The 20,224-nt window shown below is 59.7% G+C and overlaps 2 protein-coding genes across 4 annotated transcripts; both read right to left on the bottom strand.

The window, feature by feature from the left end:
* Nucleotides 1-4: 4 nt before the first annotated feature.
* Nucleotides 5-14,835, bottom strand: FDXR (ferredoxin reductase). Of its 3 annotated transcripts, XR_008452795.1 has the most exons (13): nt 14,703-14,835; nt 11,127-11,224; nt 9,612-9,707; nt 8,228-8,350; nt 7,572-7,685; nt 6,937-7,038; nt 5,490-5,597; nt 5,200-5,284; nt 3,898-4,094; nt 3,439-3,610; nt 2,828-3,001; nt 1,921-2,103; nt 5-1,544 (listed from the first exon to the last, which is right to left on the bottom strand). XR_008452795.1 is itself a non-coding variant. In XM_054083000.1 (12 exons), exons 1-12 carry the CDS (start codon nt 11,342-11,344, stop codon nt 1,973-1,975), a joined length of 1,431 nt encoding a protein of 476 aa, XP_053938975.1. In that variant the 5' UTR covers nt 11,345-11,548; the 3' UTR covers nt 6-1,972. The 3 variants fall into 3 exon arrangements, 2 of the variants coding, with proteins under 2 accessions (XP_053938975.1, XP_053938973.1); XM_054083000.1 differs by lacking the exon at nt 14,703-14,835 and adding an exon at nt 11,314-11,548 and having other exon boundaries at nt 6-2,103; XM_054082998.1 differs by having other exon boundaries at nt 758-2,103.
* A 22-nt stretch (nt 14,836-14,857) lies between these two features.
* FADS6 (fatty acid desaturase 6) lies at nt 14,858-18,583 on the bottom strand. The gene is made up of 7 exons (XM_054083007.1): nt 18,442-18,583; nt 17,925-18,277; nt 17,063-17,229; nt 16,427-16,607; nt 15,865-16,052; nt 15,156-15,335; nt 14,858-15,017 (listed from the first exon to the last, which is right to left on the bottom strand). The coding sequence occupies exons 2-7, from the start codon at nt 18,271-18,273 to the stop codon at nt 14,868-14,870; spliced, it is 1,215 nt and encodes a 404-aa protein (XP_053938982.1). The 5' UTR covers nt 18,274-18,277; nt 18,442-18,583; the 3' UTR covers nt 14,858-14,867.
* Nucleotides 18,584-20,224: the final 1,641 nt, after the last annotated feature.

The following is a 20,224-nucleotide window of genomic DNA, read 5'->3' as shown; positions in this document are numbered from 1 at the left end:
ACACAGGCGGGAGAGAAGGGAGCTGGAGGTACGGGCTAAGGATTTACATAATCGTAACGATCCTGCCTCTGCCCATGAAGCTCAGTCCTCCATCCCTGCCCTTCGCTGACCTTCATCATCCCATGGCTTTCCCGCAGCCCAGCATTAACCCCAGGGCCTTGGCCAAGTTCTGGGTTGAGCAAGGACACTCGGCGCAGCAAAGACAGACGCTCCCCTTAATCTGTTGTCACAGCCTTAGAACTCCCCTGAAGCAGCACTGCTCTGGAGCAGCCCTTCACTGTGCTCGCGCAAGCACCGTGGCTTTATCACGGTGACAGAACCACCCTGACATCACCAGTCAAGGTGATGTGGAAGAAAACCCCAGGGAAGAGCCAGCCCATCGCTTCCCAGCACCTGCAGATCTGACGCAGCCACACAACCCCTTCACCCACGTTTCCAGCTGGACTATCAACTGAAGCGGCTGCTCCCCACCCCGAGAGCAACCTCCTTGCCTCCACACCTCCTTCTCCAAAGTGTTTATTTGCCTCCAAACCCAGAGCTGATGTAATCTCCTGCTCAAGAGTTCAGCATCAGGACCGCATCAGCCGCGAGATGCAACGAGAGCCACATCACAGGAGCAGCTGTTCCACAAAAGCTTTATTGCTCGTTTGCGTACGAGCTCCCAGTATCACATTTCCTGAGTTTCTTAATGAGCTTGCAAATGAGATTTAAATAGCAAAGGAAGAGGGGGAAAAAAAGAAAAGAGATATCACAGATCTTCCTTGCCCAAGGCTGGACCAGAGAAGGGGCGGGAGCACAGCACCCGCTGGGCAAACCCTCTGCCATGGGAGAGGGCTCGGCAGTGGAGCGGGGACCTGAGACAAACCCTGCTGGCTGCCCTGGCGGGATCTGCCCTCCGCTCCCATCGCGGTGCACGATTTGTTTCTATTGCACAACCACCGGCAACTGCTGCAGTCACCATTTCCACAGGTCGGGGAGGAGCGGCTGCAACCGTGCAGAGCTCCGGCGGGGCGCACGTCGGGCACAGCAGGGAAGGCAGGACGGCCAGGGGAGGGGGGCACGGTGACGCAGCCCCTACGCCGCGGATAAAGAGGAGATTACAGCTCACAGCTTGTAATCTGGCTTAAAAGCTGACACCGTCGTCGTAGTTGGTTTCGGCTAAAAGAAGCGTTTAATAAGCTTCAAAACACACAGACCAAAAAAAGCCCCTCCAGGCAACAAAATGAAAGGGCTCAGGGCACTGTCTGCCCCAGCCAGTGCCCGCAGGTACCGACCCACACAGGATCCCTCATGATCCCGAATAAGGCACTTACACGCTCGTTATCCAGATTCCCCCCATGAGCCAGGAGGCCGGCTCTGGCGGGGTTTAACTGCAGGAGACAGGAAGCAAATGAATGCCCTTGTCTGTCTGCTGAGAGCTCACACCAAGCACAGAGCAAACAGTCCCTCCCAGGGCTGCCTCAGTGCGGGCACGGCGCTCGTCCCGCTGCTCCGGGATTAAGGCAAAAGAAGCCAGACTCATCGGCAGGTCCAGTTTGGCTCTCCTGGAAGGGTTTATTTAAAAACCAATTAATATCAGAAGCAGCCTGCTCAGACACAGAGGACAAGGCAATGAAGCCGTTTGGCTTGAGGCTTAGAGGGCAGGCAACAAGACACCAGGAGTTTCTCTGTGGGACTCATCACGGGGAAGCGCCTGGCCACGGCTCCTGCCCGGTGCCCACCTCCCCTCGCCTCTGCCAGCCAACTCCTCAATGCTGGAAGGACCCGAACGACAAGAATCGCCCCGTGGCAGCAGGGCTGCAGGGACACAGGGCCAGCCAGCAGCCTCGGATACTTGGAAGCGCTCACTTCACACCCCCAGACTTCATCGTTACCAGAGAGCCTCAAGTGTCACAGAGTGGCCACCAGCCCTGTGCTCACAGAGCCTGTGTGCTCCCAGCTGGAGCAGCACCACATCCCCACCGCCGCTGCCCTAGTGACCGATCACCCGCAGCATCTCCTGAGGATCTACGATCTTCTCCCGGGGTTTGCCAGCAGCTTTGCCTCTTGCCACTTCTGCAGCATCGATCTTCTCCCAGTCCGAAAATGAAACAGGACGGACCCCTGGGGTGACAGTGAGAGACGGGAGAAGAAAAACAAAAAGGAAAAGGAGAAGAAAAGTGAAAAGAAGCTTGGTCTCACCTCCCCGTTAGGGAGTTGATGTGCCAGCAAAGCCTGCCCTGTACCGACACGGCGCCAGACTTGAGCCTTACAGAGGAATAATGATTTCTAACATCGTGAGGAGAGGGAAGACAGGTTCCAGTCACCTCAGATCAGTCAGGCCTTTGCGAGCAGTAACAATGGCGATCACAGTGTCACCGTAGGGGACAAAACACTTCCAGTCCACTGTTAAATCTCACTTAGGAAGCGAACCACACACACTTTAATTGAACACCTTTAAATACAGCAGCTGCAAATGACTCACTCCCACGGGCATTCTAATCTCTCCCCTAAGTTACCTGGAAACATTGAGCCACTCCAGAGTGAGAGGTCACTGTCTCAGCAGCCGACAGTGACATTTTACCCAAGGTCCGTGCTGCTCTTAATGGCCCTTCCCAGCAAGCGGTCATTAACCTTAGCAAGGACACTGAGTCTGAGGGAGTTCAAGTCTTGCTGTCCCTGGGCTTTGGAGCAATGAGACAGCAGCACAACACATCTCCATGGCTCAGACTCTGCTCCCAAAGGTGGCTGGCAGGACTCGCTGACCCAGGACACCCAGGTCCAGGAGTTTGGCTGCATTACACTTCCACACCGGCTGCTGCAGCGGCTCCCCCCACCCCGTACTGACCTCGGCTGCACAGGATGCTCTTCACGGCCCCAAAGCCTTCTCTGGAGGTGGCCACGTCCAGTGTGCCCACCTGGAGATCCTCCAGCACAGACTGGGCAGTGTCAAAGCTGTCGTTCATCGTGGTGATGATCACGCCTGTGGGTCCTCTCTTCACCCACCCGCTGCAGTACAGACCTGCACAGGCACACGGGGCAGCCAGGCTCAGTCCCGCACGCGGCTGTGGACCCTCCTGGCTGCCAGTCCTGGTCCTGTCCCTGGCTGTCACATCACAAAGAATCCACCTCTGTGGTGGGGACAGAACATGTCCCTTCAATGGTGCCTTCACAGGGGTCTGTGTGCTCCAGAGCAGCCGTATGGGCTGAATTGCTTTAGGAATAGACTTCAAGGCTCAGTAAAACCAGCCCCTGCACAACCAGACCCCTCTAACGTGAGCTGCGACAGGCCAGGCCCCAACACCTGACAGAGGCAGCTCCTTTCCTCAGTTTCCCTCTTGAACTGAGGTGTGTGACTGCCTTGTACCCATGTCCTTAAAGAACAGAGCTTCCAAGCCAAAAGACTCAACCCACCCGCTGTGCTTGACACGTCCCACGCATCTGCCTACAGACACAGACCTGGGACGCCGTCCACCCTGCCCGCGCTGTTGGGGATGACGCCGTGCTGGCTGTCGAAGGGCACTGCCGGGTCCAGGGGAAGGCTCCGGTACCCAATGCTGCTCAGCACCAGCCCGCACTCCAGCTCCTCCACATCTCCAGTGGGGATGGCTTTGGCGGAGTCACCTGAGCCCTGAGAGAGGGAGAGGCTGCTGACCACCAGCCACCACCAGATGTGGAGCAGCAGCCTCCTCTGGTCCCCTTTGGTCCCCAAGTACTTGCTGAAGGCCTTTCTGCGGCAGCAGCAGCATGAGAAGGCTCTTGGTGGCGGTACTGGTTTCCCCAAGAGCCTGTCAGCAGCCACTCCAACCAGGCAGGGTACACAAAGCTGTCTTTGGAGAGATTCCCAAGGGCTGCATGGCATCCTGCTCCATCGCCAGCCCTGCTAGAGCCGTGCCAGTCCCCCCCAGCACCCCGTACCTCCAGGCGGGTCAGGGCCACGCGGATGCCCCTTGCACGTGTCCCATCTGCGGTGGGCAGCACCTCCTCGGGGCTGCGCTGGAACTTCAGCCCCCACTCCTGGGGGGCTGCTGCCTGCACCCCCTGTGCCTCCGCGGGCTTCTCCAGGGCTGTTTTGATCATCAGCTCAGTAAGGCGCTTCCTGGGCCTGGGGGCATCTAAGAACAGAGCGAGAGCTTCAGAACAGGAACTTCAGCAAAGCTGCTCCGGTACGGAGCTGAGGCCACATCAAGGCAGCTGCAGTGCTTTGAGAGTGTCTGGAGTTTGTCACGCAGCTGTGAGTCCGACGCCTTTGAGATGACAAACTGCAAGTCAAAGTGACCACGAGAGCTCCTGAGGCTTGAGGCCAGTGGGACACACAAATCAAAGGCTGTGATTTTGCTGTCTTGCTGGTGCTCAGAGGCAGCAGCCCGTGGAGAAGAGCAACTCTCTGGACATTCTTGAACTCTGTGTTTTCTTTTTAGCTCTACAGGAAGCTCTCAAACCAACAGCTTTGGGATCTCTCCCGAAAGGTTTTCCCAGCCCTCTCAAACATCCTGCCCTCATCACTCAAACCATCATTCCCAAGCAGTAGAGTGGCTGCACAAACAGAAACATGGAATGGTTTGGGCTGGAAGGGACCTCAAAGCCCATCCAGTCCCACCCCTGTCATGGGGAGGGACACCTCCCACTGGATCAGGGGCTCCGAGCCCCATCCAACCTGGCCTGGAACCCCTCCAGGGGTGGGGCACCACCACTGCTCTGGGCAACCTGGGCCAGAGCCTCCCTGCCTGCACCGCAAAATATTTCTTCCTAAGATCTCATCTCAATCTCCCCTTTTTCAGCTCAAAACCGTTCTCCTTGCCCTGTCCCTGCCCTCCCTGATCCAGAGCCCCTCCCCAGCTTTCCCACAGCCCCTCTCAGTCCTGGAAGCTGCTCTAAGGTCTCCCTGCAGCCTTCTCTTCTCCAGACTGAACAACCCCAACTCTCTTAGCCTGTCCTTGTACAGGAGGTGCTCCAGCCCTTGGATCATCTCTGTGGCCTCCTCTGGCCTCGCTCCAACAGATCCATGTCCTTCCTGTGCTGAGTGTTCTCTTGCCTCCGTGACCTCCTAGCACTCTGTGGACAAGCCACACCGTGGTCACCCAGCCATCACACACCATGCATGGGGCAAGTGTCCCTCTGATGCACACTCTGAGCACCTCCTGCTCCCTCCCAGACGCTCGCTTGTTAAGGTGAGTCCCTGTCAGGAGCTCCTGTGAGGAGCACACACACTTCCCTCACCTTTAACAGCATTTTCGAGGCCTGTGAAGTCAGCTGGGTTTAAGACAGGTCTGGTACCAGGCAGGTTTATCATCTCCCGCAGCTCCTGGGAATTGCAGGCAGGCAGATGTTACCTCCAGCACAGAGAGGGCACACAACAACCCCAAGCATCCTGGCCCAGCGGCCAAAGCCAGGAGCCACCAAACGTGTGCAGGAAGGAGGGTGCTTGGGTTCTCCACCCATCCTTAGGCCACCCCTTCCCACGAGGACACACAGCCTGGGGAAAGACTTAGGCTGCCCTCCAGCCTTACCTTGATAGTGAAAGCAACTTGGAGAGGTCCTCTCCTCCCAACCAGCCAGACGCGCTTCACCTTGCTGCAGGCAAGAGCTGCCAGGGAGCAGTCAGTGATGTCTGTCTTCTGCAAGGCAGAGACAGAAGAGTGGGACAGAGCAGATCTGGAGGGACCGAGGGGAAGGCACAGCCTCTGAAGGTGAGAAATCAGCAAAAAAGCAGTCTGGGCACACAGAGAGCCTGGGTGAGGATGGAAGCCGAGTCCTTGCCCTTAGCATGGAGCTATTGGCACAGCTGGGCCCTCACCACTGAATGCGCTTTCCGAGGCTGCAATGCACTGGAGGTACTGAGCCACAACCCTGGGCGATCGCCACGGGGAACATGGACAAGCAGGTCAACTCTGGGGCTAAGGGAGCAAAGCCTTCCAGTGACTTCGATCTTGAGGTGCCTTGGGTGAATTCTCAGCTCGTGATATCCAGGCATTTTGGGTGAAGCCCCCTGCAAACTACTGCTCAAATTCCTGCCCGCCAGCCCCAGGCAGCTCCGAGCACCCACAGAAGCATCACCAGGGCTCGACTGATGGCTGATGTCTTGCAGCAATCTCATGCTCCGTTTTAATCACTGTCTGCATCTAGATCTCAAGATCTTTTCCAGAGAGGACATGATGGAAGGGACACCAGACAATGAGAATAAAGAGAGGGACACCAGGTAGCAAGGATAAACCATTCCAGACCAATATTCTTAACAGGACCCTGCCTGCACACCCTGGCACTCATTTCTGGCTGTGAAGGACACAGCACTGGTTCCAGCCGGCTTTAGCCGCTGGCTGGCAGCGTCTCCACATTTCTTTTTTAACACAGAGCAGATATTAACAGAGGAGGTTGTTGCGCAGCTGTAATAAACCCCGTGGCATTTCTCTAGGAGGGAAAGCCCTTGCTGCCAACATCTGGACCACAGCTGGATGGAGCAGCTGGTGCACACCAGCTCCCAGCTGCCTATCAGGAAGCACGGCAGTGAGAGGTGAGAGCCACCAGCTTGGACCAGTACCAGTATGCCCAGTCCCACCAGCAGGAACTGGGCCAGTGTCCCCAGCTACAGCAGAAAAAGAATCCCAACAGGAGAAGCTTCTAGTTTGGTGGTGGGAAAGGATGAGCAGCTCCTCCTTTGCTTCTCATGGGAAAGGTAAAGGATAAAGCTCAATTGCCAATGTTTTAGATCCCAGCAGCCCAGGAGGCAGCAGGAATCCAGAGAGCTCTGCAGCGTTCCCCAAGGCATGGCCGCAGCCTTGGATCACACCCTACGGACTGTGAATCCACCAAGGGCACCCAAGGGGAAGCAGCGGGGAAAGATCGCAAAGACAGCGGCAGCCCAGGCTTCGCTGAGATGGGTGGGAGGCAGCACCCACACAGCAAGAAGGGATTCTGGGCCCCAGGCTGCCTCTGTGGCGCTGTGCCCCTGGGACTCACCCTGAGGAGATGCAGCGGGGACAGGAGGATCCGGGCGATATCCAGTGCCACATTGCCGTGCCCCAGAATCACCGCCGTCTCGCAGCTCAGGTCGGGCTTCAGCTGTGGGGAGAGAAAAACCCATCCGTGAGCAAATCCACCCAGCCTCCATGATGACCACCCCCTCAGACCCACTCCCACCTCCCAAACTCCCTTCCACCTCTCTTTTGCCCAAGAAGAGGTGTTGGAGAGGAGATCCAGATGGAGAAACTCCCCACCAACTGCTTCCTCAGGCAGACACAGCAACACAGGCACTCTGGGCATCCCAGCTGCTCTCCCTCCCTCTTCCTGTGATGGCATCTCTCAGAGCAGAGGCTGTTTCAGCCACCAAATCTCTTCAGGCCAAAGCAGACCATCACCCCCCCAGGTTCCCATCTGGTCCGGCCAAAACGTGCTGCCAACCCACAGAGCCAGCTAATCCACTCTCACTGATGTGCAAATTGTTCACATTTCTACCACTTAAGAAGGATTTAATGTGGCGCCCACTAATCTTTTCCAATTGCGGGCCTTTCAGGACTTAATCTGGAGCTGGATGCCTGCGTTTGTTTGGATGCAGGACAGGGAGGAAGGAGAGGGACACCCATTGCTGTACTCACATCCCGGTTCTCGGGCAGCCCATTGTACCAGCCCACGAATGCTCGGGCCGAATAAACGCCAGAGAGGTTCTCCCCTGGGATCCCCAAGACCCGGTTATCTTCAGCACCATAACTCTGAGGGGGAACAGACAAGGTCAGAGACGTCGCCACGCGCAGGGTTTGATACCACAACACAAATCTCCCTTTCCAGCTGCTGCCAGAGACCTTGCACGGCTGCCAACCCTTCCCAAGGGCCGGATACTCAGTGAAGGGGCCAAACACAGCATGAGCACAGGGGCTTCATCCACCCCAGCCCCCTGAACTCCAGAGCCAAATCTGACCTCTCTGGGCCACTGCAGAGCATGACAAGCAGAGGGCTGAACAGGAGGACAAATCCACATCAGGCTGAAATAGGCACTGGCCATCACAGGGAAGAGGTTCCTCAGCCACTGCCACATGCAGCAGGGTCTGAGGGACCTGCATTTGATGCCATGCTCCAGCACATGCTCCCCGCAAGGCTCCAGACAAGCCTGAGCTGTCCCGAGGCTGGAGACAGTTTACCATGAGGCACTAAGAAACACCTCGCCCAAAACCCCTTCCCAAGACTGCAGCAGGGAACAACCCTGCAGAGCTTCTCCATGATTTCTGGGGCACGATTTTCCAGGCACGGTACCCACCAGCACCACTGCGTGGTAAGCCTGCTGCAGCTCTGCCACCATCACGTCCCTCCCCACGGTGACGTTGCCATAGTAGGCGCAGCGCTCCGAGCGTGCCGTCTGGGTGAAGGTGTTGATCACATTCTGCCGAGATCAAACAAATGCCGTGGAGTTACGTTCAGGCCAGCGCCGGAGCCAAGGCCTGCTGCTGACGAGAGCTCCCCGTTCCTGTCCTCCCCAGCCTTGAGATGCTTCTGCCCCTCACCGAGTCAGTTATTCCGAGCTTCTTATCTCACAACAGCCACAAATAATTCACGGGTAGATAAGCACAGCTATGACCTGGCTCTCTTTCCGTTGTGGAAAGGAAAATCCATCTTTTGCCCTGCCTAGGGAGCTCAGGGCTCTTTTGATACCTTCAGCCCCTCCGAGTAAACCTTGCTGGAGGAGAAAGCTCCTTCCCAAAAGCGAGGTTTCCAAGGAGCCCTGCCAAAGCCCTTCTAGTGAGCTTGGTGCCTGCCAGTCTCCCTCTGTCAGCCTCTCATGTCGGCCCTCCCTGAAATCCCCTTCAGCAAGGGGGGACACAAGGCAGGACGGCACCTAAAGCCTCTTCACAGCAAAGCCACCGCTTCTTTCCCTCCCACTCCAGCTGGACTCAGCCTGGTGACAGGACGGACACCACTGCGCCGCAGCCGCTATGCCCACTCCTCATCTCTCAGCTCAGAGGGGTCCAGGCACTTTGGTCTGATGATCTCTAGGGCTTAGAGGAAACCACCACAAGGTGTGTGCAGACCTCCTGTGTCCTACCACTCCAACCGCCTCAGACACAGCAGATACCCCACCTACAACTCACAGCCACTGTGAGGCAAAGAAAAATGGTTGATTTCAAAGAGCAGCTTGGTTTAACTCCTCCTCAGCCAGGCGTGCACCTACCGACCACCTCCCTCAGCTCTGACAGCACATCTGTGTGTTCCCAGGCACCCAGAACAGACACAGACGGAGCTCAGGCAACCAAACGGCCGCAGTCCCCGAGCACAAGCGCTGGAGTCCATCCCAGCAACTGCCGTGAGCAGGCAAGATCCTGCCAGCATGAAGTTTCCTGGTACAAAGAAATCTATCCGTGCTCCCTGGTCTTGCTCCAGGCCAGGCTGACCAGCACAGGGAACAGCACCTGAGTCACAACCCCTGGTTTTGTCCAGAGCCCTAATGCCAGATGTCTCATATCACCTGGCCATGGCCTTGCTGGGTCTCAGCAGGGACAAGGAGGAGACCTGGACCTCTGGATCTCCAGGGTGGCAACTCCAGACCGCAGCGAGCCTTGAGGCACCACAAAGGACGCCCAGCCTGCAACCACCACTACCGCTGCATTCAACCAACCACTCAAGTGAGGGGCCAAGCCAGCACTTACCTTCACTTCAGGGTGGTCCGGGGCCACCCCAAATCGGACGAGCCCGAAAGGCACGGGCAGCTTCTCATAGATATCCACCTGGGCCCCGCCATGGTGCTGCAGAAGGAAGTCACGGTCAAGGGACGGAGACAGAACAGTCCTGCAGCTCAGGAGGGCCAAGCAATGCTCACCCGCGGCTGGAGGAAACACAGGGCCGGAGGCAGGGCTGCAACAAGGTCCTGCAGCCAAGACCTGCCTCTTCCAGACCTTTCCACGCACAGGATGATGCTGTGCTGGTTACTGCCAGCTTGGATCACAAGGTGAGTGGAGAGCACGACCCCAATCACCACCAAGTACATCTGGTGGGGGGCTCCATCCTCCCACCCACCCCAAGGCTTCTCTTCCACATTAACCTGGTGGTTCCCCAGTACAAGAAGGGACAACAGAAGACCCCACACTGACTGTGGAGCCACCAGTGCAGCACCCGCGATGCTGCTGGACATTCTGCCAGCCCCCAGCAGAGCCGCCGTGCCCAAGACCCCCAGAGCTGAGTCACTTCAGGGTCAGAGCTCTGCGCAGATGTTTTGCTGCAAGGCTTTTGTTATCTCGTATTTTGAGTCAGCCTCTTCCCAGAGATTAAGCAGCCCTGAATCTGTCCCTGAGGCTCAGTAACAGCGATTTTCCAACACAAACCAGAGACAACACAGCATGGCTTAATGATGAGGTTAAGCCGCCGTGTCTCTGGTGGGTATCAGCTCCACTGTGTGCTCAGGTCTCATTTCCTGACACAGACCTGACTGCCCGAAGTGCCAGCGGTTACAGGGCAAAGGATTGCTCCTGTGCCAGAATTCTGCTACGGAAAAGGAGATAGGAGCACAGGGCCTGCACGTTCCCTTCAACGCAGTTAACATCAGCAGAGAGTGCAGAGATAGGATGAGGGGAGTGGTTTTGAGCTGGAAGAGGGGAGATGAGATGAGATGAGATCTTAGGAAGAAATGTTTTGCTGTGAGGGTGAGGAGGCCCTGGCCCAGGTTGCCCAGAGCAGCGGTGGTGCCCCATCCCTGGAGGGGTTCCAGGCCAGGTTGGATGGGGCTCGGAGCCCCTGATCCAGTGGGAGGTGTCCCTACCCACGGCAGGGATGGGACTGGATGGGCTTTGAAGTCTCTCTCAACCCGAACCATTCCATGATTCTACGATTCCTGTTGGGTGGCAACAGCTCCAAGCGAGGCAGATCTCTGCTGTGTGTTTGGTTAAAATAAATTGCTTGGGCTACACTTGCGGCAGCACAGACCGGGGCTGCATGGATGCCCAGGGGCAGGGATCCAGCATGGATGCCCAGGGGCAGGGATGAGACGGGAACAACAGTGCCCACCACTAGCGAAGTGGACCAGGAGAACCTCTGCGGGGTTCCCAAGCAGCCCCCCAACACCACAGACCTGACTGGAACAGGGCTGGGAGCCCACAACCCCCCTCCACAGCCCACTTAGAGCCAAGCAGAGCTGGACCCTCAGTCACCGCCAAATCCCATCCCGGTACCTTGAGGATGTGCTGAGCGGTGTAGAAGCCAGCCGGCCCGCTGCCCACCACGCAGATGCGTGGAGCCGGCGCCGATGAGGACAGCCACCGCTTGAGACCTGGAGGAGGGAAGGACACAGGGGTCACGATGCTGAGCCACCCGAGATTCCCGGCCCAGCCACAGCCCTCCCTGCCAGCCAGCACCCACCCAGCGGGGCTCGGGCCCCCGCGCCGGCCATGGCTCACAGTGCGCGGCGGAGCCCGGGTTTATGTACCGTCCCTGCAGAGCTGCGAGGCGGAAACAACTCGAGGTCACGGCCAGCGGCCACCGCGCTTGGCCAAGCCCATGGCCTTGGCGCTTACGGCTGGGACGGTGCCGGGGGGGCCGGCGGCTGCCCCGGGGACGGGCACCGGGCAGGGCTGCGGGAACACGGCAGCCCCAGAGCTGGGGCACGGCTCCCGCAGCCGCTCAGCCCCTTCTCCCGGTCCCCCTACAGCCCCAGTTCCCCGGTCCCTCTCAGCCCTCGTTTTACTCACAGCCCCAGTTTCCCAGCTCCCGTTAACCCGGTTCTCACGGTCCCTGTTTCCTCGTAGCCCCGATTCTCTTGGTCCCGCTTCTCCCGGCCCCCGGTCCTCCCGCAGCCCCAGTTCTCCCAGTCCCGTTTGCCGCGCAGCCCCGGTTATCTTGGTCCCCGTTCTTCCCCACAGCCCCGGATCTCCCGGTCCCCGATCCCCCTGTAGCTCCGGATCTCCCGGTGCCCGTTCCCGTCTCCGCCGTAGCTCCGGTCCTCCCGGTCCCGGTTCTCTCAGCAGCCCCGACTCTCCCGGCCCCCGTTCTCCCGGTTCCCGGTTCTCCCGGCAGCCCCAGCTCTCCTCGCACCCTCGGCTCTCCCGGTCCCGGCTCCGGTTCCCCCCGCAACCTCGTTTCTCCCATTCCTATTCCCGGTTCTCCCGGCAGCCCCGGCTCTCCCCGTCTCATCCTCCCCGCTCCTCACCGCGCGGGCCACCACCGCCGCCCCTCCAGCACGCGCAGCCCGGTCCCATGGCGGCGGCTGCCGCCAAGCCCCGCCCCTCATCCCCGCTCACCAATCGCGAGACGGTACAGCGTTTTTATTTGCATAACCCCGCCCACTCAGTCGTCCCCGCAGCCAATGGCAGCAAGCGTTTGCCGGCGCCGCTGTCCGGAAGCGAGTGATACCATAGAGAGGCAGCGACGGAGAGGCCGCGCCGTGGCCGCTCGCGCCGCCGCTCTCTATGGCGAGGCCTCCGCGGTACCCTGCCTGCCTGGGACTTCCGCAGCAGCTCTGCGGCTGCTAATTGCGGGCGCCCCTTGATTGCCGCTGGAGATTAACCGGGGAGCTCTAACGAAGCTCAGACTGATTTTAACGGTCCCGTTGTGCAGCCGGTTGCCCCTTACCGAGAGAAACCTGCAAACCTGCAGCATCCCCCCATTAAAGGATAAAACATCAGTGCCGGAGCTGCCACCTGGATCCCCCACCTTCCCTGCTTTCTTTCCTCTTTAATCCCCATCATTCGGCTCACTTCAAATGCAACTGTTCACACCTGCTGTGCAGGTGCACCTCATTTTTTTTCAGCTCCCACACAATAAACCAGGCATGGAAATCATCTCAGCAGGCCTGAAGCTGCCTCCACCTGCGCCCGCTCCTGGGGCTGTGCGGAGGACCAGGGCTTCCAGTGGCTTTAAAGTTTGTGCCTGTGCTGGGAGGCCCCAACCCTGGCACCAAACAGCAATCACTGAGCCCTTGCCCCACGCAGGGAGAGGCTGGAGGGGCTGCTCTGAACACCAGCACTGACACCACTCACAAAAAGAACAGAGCTGGAATTCAGGGCTTTGCTCCAGGCAGAAATATGGGGGATTTGAGCACAGGTCCCCAAAATCTTCCTTTTCCCCATCAACCTCTTCTGTATCTGCTACTTCTGACAGGGAATAACCCACACATTTCCCAAGTGACAAGGCTGAAGGGCTGGCAAACACTTGTCTTTGGGTGGCACTGCATCAAACGACCACTTGTGGGGTGGGCTGCAGCTCCCACCAGCGCCCAGAACCAGTCTGGAACTGGTTTCTTTGCAACAGGGGAGGCAAAAGACGATTTTGTGCCCTCCCTGCTCCCTCCAGCTAGGGACACGTGAGGCTGAGATATCCCCGTCTGAACCCAAAGCATTAACGACGTGCTCACCCCTCCTTGCTGGAGCTAGGAGCACCTTTGATTTGGCACGTTCAGCATAATTTAGCTCTGAAGGTCAATTAAGAAACTAATCCCGTGGTGGGAGGGATCTGGAGCGATCCTGGGAGCACTTGGGACATTTGGCCCAGCCACAATCCCCAGCCTCTCCCTCCACAGAGAGGCCCAGCGCAGCCTCCGGACAAAGGGCAAGAATTTGCCTTTTGGATATTTCACCATGTCTGGGGGTCAATAAACCCAGAGGGGGACGGTTAGAGGGGACACAGCGATGCCACCAGCCCGGGGCAGCAGCAGCCCCTGGGATGAACCGGCAATTCCCTCCTCTTGCTGCCAAAGGGGTTAAACGGGGTGGATCGAGGGCCAACTGCCCCCAGCCCAGTGCTGGACCCGCCACGCGAGGACACGCCACGGCCACGCCAGCCCTGGCCCGTGTCCCAACGGCCACGCGGGGACACTTCTGCAGTGGGTCTGACAGTGACCCTGCCCTCGGCGAAGGAGAGCGGAGCACGCGATGCCCACAGGAGGGCAAACCCTATGGCAGGAGCGGGACAGAGCATCCCTGTGCCTCGGGACACACCTGCAGTGTGGGGCCCTACAAACCCCAGCGGAGGGGCTGGAGGTCCGGCACAAACGGAGCGAAACTGCAGGCTCGGAGCAAAGCCACCAAAGGTCCCAGACGGGCCAGCTGCCTTCCCTGCCGCCAGCTCCCGCTGCCATGCTGGGCTGGACTTTGTCATCGCTCTTGGCAGCAGAGCGTCCCAGGAAAGCCCGGGATGTCATCCTAGAGGGGCTGGAACCGGCCACGGGAGCGTCCCACCTGCTGGCAGGGGCTGAGTGGGCTGAGATCACCCTCCCTGAACACAGAGACCTCCCAGGCTCTGCCTCTGCAGGGGATCCTCCCGCTGAACACTTCCCATAGCAACAACCAGATTGGGGTCACCACCGGCACTGCGGTACGGACACCCCACCCCACACAAGGGTCCTTCCCGGTGGGATGCCAGGATGACTCTCCCCAACAACACCAGTAATAAAGATCCACTTCAAGAGGTTAAGGCTGAATTTGCCAAATCGTTGTTCCTAGAAGGGACGGATTCATCCTGAAGTCACACAAAGCGCAGGCAGCAGCCCCCTCCCCACCATCCCCCCTTCCCGGAGTCCGCAGCCACCCGTTTGCAGCTCTGTCCCACGAGTCCCAGCAGTGCTCAGCTGGGAATCAGCTCCGGCTGCCCTGGACCCAGCGCTGCACCCCCAGCCGCATCCCCCCAGTCCTGCCCAGCGGAGGACGGGGGCGTTCCTCTTCCCAGGTGTGAAAGCAGAGTGGATAAGACTAAGCCTTGGCTGGGAATAATGGGGAGAGCCCCCCTTTTCCTGTCCCCAGCCTTGAACCCCTTGCCTCTTCTCCAGCGGTGGCTCTGTGCATCGGTACGTAGCCAGAAGCAAAACATCAGGGAGAGATGTTCCCTACGCGAGGGCTTGGTGGAAGCGTGTGTCTGTGCAGACCCATCCTGCTGAGACCATCCCTGCTGCGAGTCCTCGAGGGAAGCAGCTCCCTGTGTCCTCACTGGATGCCCACCAGCTCCGTTATGGGGGGAGCGTGGACCATCAGCTCCTCGTATCTCTGCAGGAAGAGCCAGAGCCTGGAGGCGTAGGTGTCCTCGTTGTATGGCAGCTTCTTCTGCTTCAGGTACTGGGAGACAATGGGTTTGATCTGCAAAGACAAAGGCAAAGTGGCTCAGTTAGAGGCTCAGTTAGAGGAGGGGGCTTGCCACGGTGTGGCGGGGACGTGGATGGTCTTGTCTCCATGTCACCAACCAAGGCACGCGTCCACCCCGCGGTGCTGTCTCACCTTGAGGCACATGTTGTCGGAGAGGCTGGGGAAGAGGTGGTGCTCCACGTGGCAGCTGATGAGCGAGTGGCCGAAGGACCAGTCCAGCAGGATGTTGCGGGGCAGGTTGAGGACGCCCAGGCTCATGAGGTGGATCCGCTTGGGTTTCCGATCGGCTGCGAACATGGGAAGGCCAATGTGCTGTGGGAGAGGGAGAGTGAGGACCTGATGGGACCCCTTTCCAGCAGAGCCAGCCATGACTTCATCCACACGAGGGCATGCAGGCACCGGCCAGGCTGAGCTGCATCTCGGGGCTTGGCTGCCAACCCCAGCACTAGGTTTGTCCCTGAAGTCTCTCCATCCTGCACTGATCCACCGAGGAGCACCCAGGCTCTGTCCCTCAACCCACCCAACGCTGTGTGACTCCATCCCAGGACCCACAATACCAATTGCAAAGACACCCACACCCCAGTCCTTCAAGCCCTTGCAGAGGACATCGCCCTCCAACCCTCTGCACCCATCTGCCATGACGTTCTCCCAGGGCCACGCTCAGCACCACCAGCCTGACCTCTCCATGGTGACCTCAGCACAAGGGAGGTGACAGCTGAGGCTATTCCCTTTAAGATGACACAAGCCCCATGCAGCAGCCTCAGGGCTCTGTCATCAGCGCTGCGTGGAAGCTGGCCTGTCTCCAGCACCATCGGGACACCTTGGAGCTCCAGGTCCCTACCTGGAATATGTTGACGTGGATGTAGGGATGGGCCAGGAGAGAGCGGGTGAGCAGCATGCAGAGCAGGGCTGACCACAGCGACTGGAAGCCCGAGACGTGGACCAACAGCCAGTAGTGGCAGAAAAGACCCAGGAACATGCAGCAGAGCGTCCGGAGAGCTACTTTCCACTCCACATTCCTCAACAAACCTGTGTGAGAAAGAAGAGGCAGCACACGGGTGAGGTGCTGATGCTTCCCCACCACTTCTGCTCCAGCGCCAGGCTGCCCGGCGTGCGGATGAACCTACAGCCCAGCCCATTCCTCATTTCCAGGCGCTGGACCCGGCTATGCCAAGGATCTGAATTAAAGGAGAGGAAACCTGCAGCTTTTGGGGCTTCTGATGGACACTTTGGGCTTGCTATGGCTTTTGCCAAAGCTTCCAACACTTGGCCCAGCGCAGGAAAAGGTCCTGAGTACCAGGACAAAGCTCCAAATGAAGCAAGAGCCTTTAGCAGGGTGAGACCAGGACAGCAGCGAGCTCAGCACGCCTGGCGCCCCGTCCCAGGGAGATTGGGCCACGTACCAAGTGCAACCAGGGGGGTCAGGATGGGCACGGCGAGAGGCGCGAGGAACATGTAGACATAGCGGTTCAGGAAGGGAAGCTTCCAGGTGCTGGAGTCCCCCAGGCCAATGACGTTGGTGTAGCCGTGGTGCATCTTCACGTGGTTGTAGGTGGCCTGCTCGGCTGTGAAAGCTGAGCAGAGCTGGAAGGGAAGAGAAAGGGGAGGCGATGCTGGTGGCCATGGCGCGGGGGTCCTTAGGGAGGTGGTCTGCACCCAGGGGAGATGCCCCACACCCCACAGGCTCCAACCCAGTCTGGAAATGGACTTCTTCGAGTTAAGCTCTGGAAACCATTCCCGACTTTCCCCTCAACAGGTTGCTCTGCTCCACAGCCGCACGGCCACGGGGATCAACAAAAACCCCACTGCACAGCGCATCACAGGGTCCCCCCCGCCCCGCTGCCTCCAGGCAAAGCCTCCCCCCCGAGCGTGGACATTCCCGAGGCTCCCTGCTGTGGAGGTGCTTTTCATTTAACCCTCCTGCACATGGGTCAGGAAGGGTTTGGATCCAGTGGCTGTTCCTGAAGGTCTTTGGGTGCCGGCAAGGTGCTGACGGGGCTTTGGGGGAGCTGTCACCCAGAGCCCGCAGCCCCCCTCACCTCAATGAAGAAGATGGCCCACACTTTGCCCCAGGACTTGGACTCAGTCAAGGCGTTGTGGCTGGCCAGGTGGCTGCCCTTCACGGTCAGGGTGTGATGCACCACGCCGAGGGTGAGGACGCCCACCAGGAAAGGGATGGCCTGGGCTGACCGCAGGCACAGGAACCCTGCGGAGAAACCAGCCGGGCAGGAGCTCGTGCTCCTCCTCACCTCCAAGCCGGCTGGAGGTGTTGCTACGCCCAAATGTCCCAGCCACTGCCCTAAATCTGTTTTTCAGCTGTAGTTACTGGTAATTAAACTGCCCAAGCTGGAAAGCTTCCCTGCACGGCCAGACGGTCCACGCTCGCCATCGTACCGAAGGCTGAGCCACTTTCAGCTGTGATGGCACCGTCTGCTGCTGGTGCCAGGTCCCCCCCCTCCAGCTCCTACTGGGGTCCCACTGGTGGCAAATACACCCTGCGAGAATCTCGGCATCCCCAGGAATTCCAGAGCAAAGGCACCCACTGCACCTTTCCAACCGTGCTGCCGGAGCCCCGCGCCCCTCCGCGCTGGGGCCATTGTCACCTAAGGGCACGGTGAGGTACGCCACCGCCTGTCCTGCTTTGTGCCCACCCTCTGGGCGCCGTCCCCTCGCCCCAGGCTGCACCCCAGGTGCCACCGTCCCCGCGGGGGGGTCCCCATGGGGTGAGGATGCCCCGTGGCACGGGGCGAGGGGGTCCTTGCGGAGTTGCCACAGGCTTAAAAGGCTGTTAAGAGGCTTTCAGCACGAAGCTGTGCCAACAGTGCCAAAGCCCTGAGGGGGCAGCGGCACCCCCTGTCCCCACCACCCCAGTCCTGGTTTGGAGGGGCTGCGCCGCGTTACCTGCCGGGAGCAGGAGGAAGCTGCAGGCGAGGATGCTGATGTCCACGCCGTGCCGCTCCCACCAGCTGCTGCTCTTCACCACCTTCCGCACCAGCTCCGAGAGCTCGGCCATCAGGGCTTCCCCGCGCTGCCCTGCTCGCTGCGGGGCCCCCCGGGGGGTCACGTCCCCGTCACCCAGCGCTGGCCCCGTCTCCCGTCCCTCTGCCATCACCTTCATCCTGCTGCTGTCGGGAGCCGGCGTGCCTTGGCGTGGGGGATCCCCTGTCCCCCCGGGGTGGGGGGCACCGCTGACCTCGCCGTTGGCCCGCTGTCCCCTCTGCCTCGCCGGGTCCCCGTCCTCCCGCGTCATCTCCCTGCGGAGCAGAGGCCACGCAGGGCAGCACCCACAGCACCCCGACCACCGCGGGCAAAGGACACGGGAAGGGCAAGGGTGGAGAAAAATCATCACCTCCAGGAGGATGCATCCAGCGGAGCCGCCCCAGCTCCCACCCTGGGGACCCCCCAGCCCCGTACTCACGGCGGCCTCGGTGCAGCGGCCGTCCCGGCGTTGGGTGTTCCGTGGCGGCCGTCCAGCCTGTGCGGCACCGCACACCCGTGCCGTGCGGCAACGCTTCGGGGAAGGGAGGAGCAGGGGAGGACAGGGAGGAGGGCGAATGCAGATTAGCGATGGCAATAATCCACCTTGGTGGCCCATTTCAGGGAGCAGCCGCGGCGGTGGGGTGCTGGGAGGATGCTCGGCCGAGGGCACCGGGAGGCAAAGGCAGCGCAGGAGGGAAGGAGTGGAAAAAAGATGGAGAGAGGCAGTGGAAACGCTGGAAGCAAAAGGAGCCGAGAGCCAGAAATAGCCCCGAGAAACCCAAGCGCAGCACTGAGGATGGGGATAGGGTTTCGCTTCTGCCGGGAAGAGGGAGAGAGCGTTGCCCATCCCACAAGGGAGCCGTTTTGGGGAGAAAAATGACCTTTTTCACTGCAAGGAGCTGGTGCAGGGAGGAGGGTGCAGGGCACAGCTGTGCCTGCCCGGAGTGCTGCTCTGTGCCAGGAGGGGGACATGGAGCCCAGGGGCACCCCCAGGCACCAGGGCACCCCAACTCCGTGCCCGGCAGCCGAGGCACCGGGCTGACAGATCTCCCAGACTCACAGGCACCCCGGAAGATGTGAGAAGCCCGTGGACCAGGACCTCCTGAGCCCCATTTCTGTACAAATAAAGGCTAAAAATGCTTCGCTTCTCGCTGTAGTGCTGCGTTTCTTCTGCTTTGTTATTTCTCCTGACCCAAAACCGACTCAGCTCAACTGACCCCCCAGAACCTCGACGAACACTGACATACAGCCAATTAGGGGCACCCCAGCCCCTAACTGGGACCAGCTCAGCACCGCCGGTGGCAGCGCATCCCTGCAGCGCCTGGCAGGGAGGCGCCTCACACCCCGAGGTGCTCCGAGTCCCAGGGGATCACCGTCAGACCCTGGAAAATAATATCAACAATTAAAGCAATCACTCCTGCTGCAGCAGGGGCAGAGCTGGGGGTGCGTGAGGCACCCGCTGAGGTTTCAGTTCTACTCTAAGAGCTCGTATTACAGAAGATTATTTCCGGAGGCCGCGGCGCTGGTGAATCGCAGCTGCGTCCAAAGCCGTCCGAAGCCCAGCAGCCTGCCCGGGCACTGATTCATCCCGATACGCAGCGTGGCTTTCATCACCCGCTCGTTAGCGAGGGGAGCCCGCGGCCGGGAGAGCACCCATGGGTGCTGCTGGGCCAGGGGGACATGGTGTCGGAGCCAAAGGCTGCTGGGTCTGCTCCCAAATGACGCCTTCACCGTCTCCTCCATGCTTAGGATGTCACCACGAGGGACGGTGGCAAAGCCTGGCTCCGAGGGTGCCGGGTCGCCCTTTGGCAGAGCCAAAGGTGAGCAGCAGCGGAGCTGCCATTGCACAAGAGCAGGGAAGGACTGGTTATGTGGTGGTGGATGAGGAGGAGGTGGGGATCAGCCCCACAGCCAGGACCACTCTGAGCCATCAGGATCGCACCGCAGCTGACGGCGAGCGTGCTGGCGCGTGTGGGCAGGTGACGGCATCGCTCCATCCTGTGCCACCGCTGGAACCCCGGAGCAGGAGAAGAGAAGAAATAGTGCATTGAAAACCACACAGAAGAGGCTGAGTTTGGCCTTCTCGGGGAAGGCATCAAACCCATGAGAGCAGCAAAGGTGGGGTTTGTGATGCCCACGGGGGAGCAGCACACCCCGTGATGCCCCCGGGCTTCCCCAGAGCCTCCTGCAGCCCCCAAGGATCCGTTTCCAGCCCCAAACCA

This window comes from Cuculus canorus, chromosome 18, assembly GCF_017976375.1.
Source record: "Cuculus canorus isolate bCucCan1 chromosome 18, bCucCan1.pri, whole genome shotgun sequence".
In the NCBI taxonomy this organism is placed as follows: domain Eukaryota; kingdom Metazoa; phylum Chordata; class Aves; order Cuculiformes; family Cuculidae; genus Cuculus; species Cuculus canorus.
This window is presented reverse-complemented; position numbering and strand designations above follow the sequence as displayed.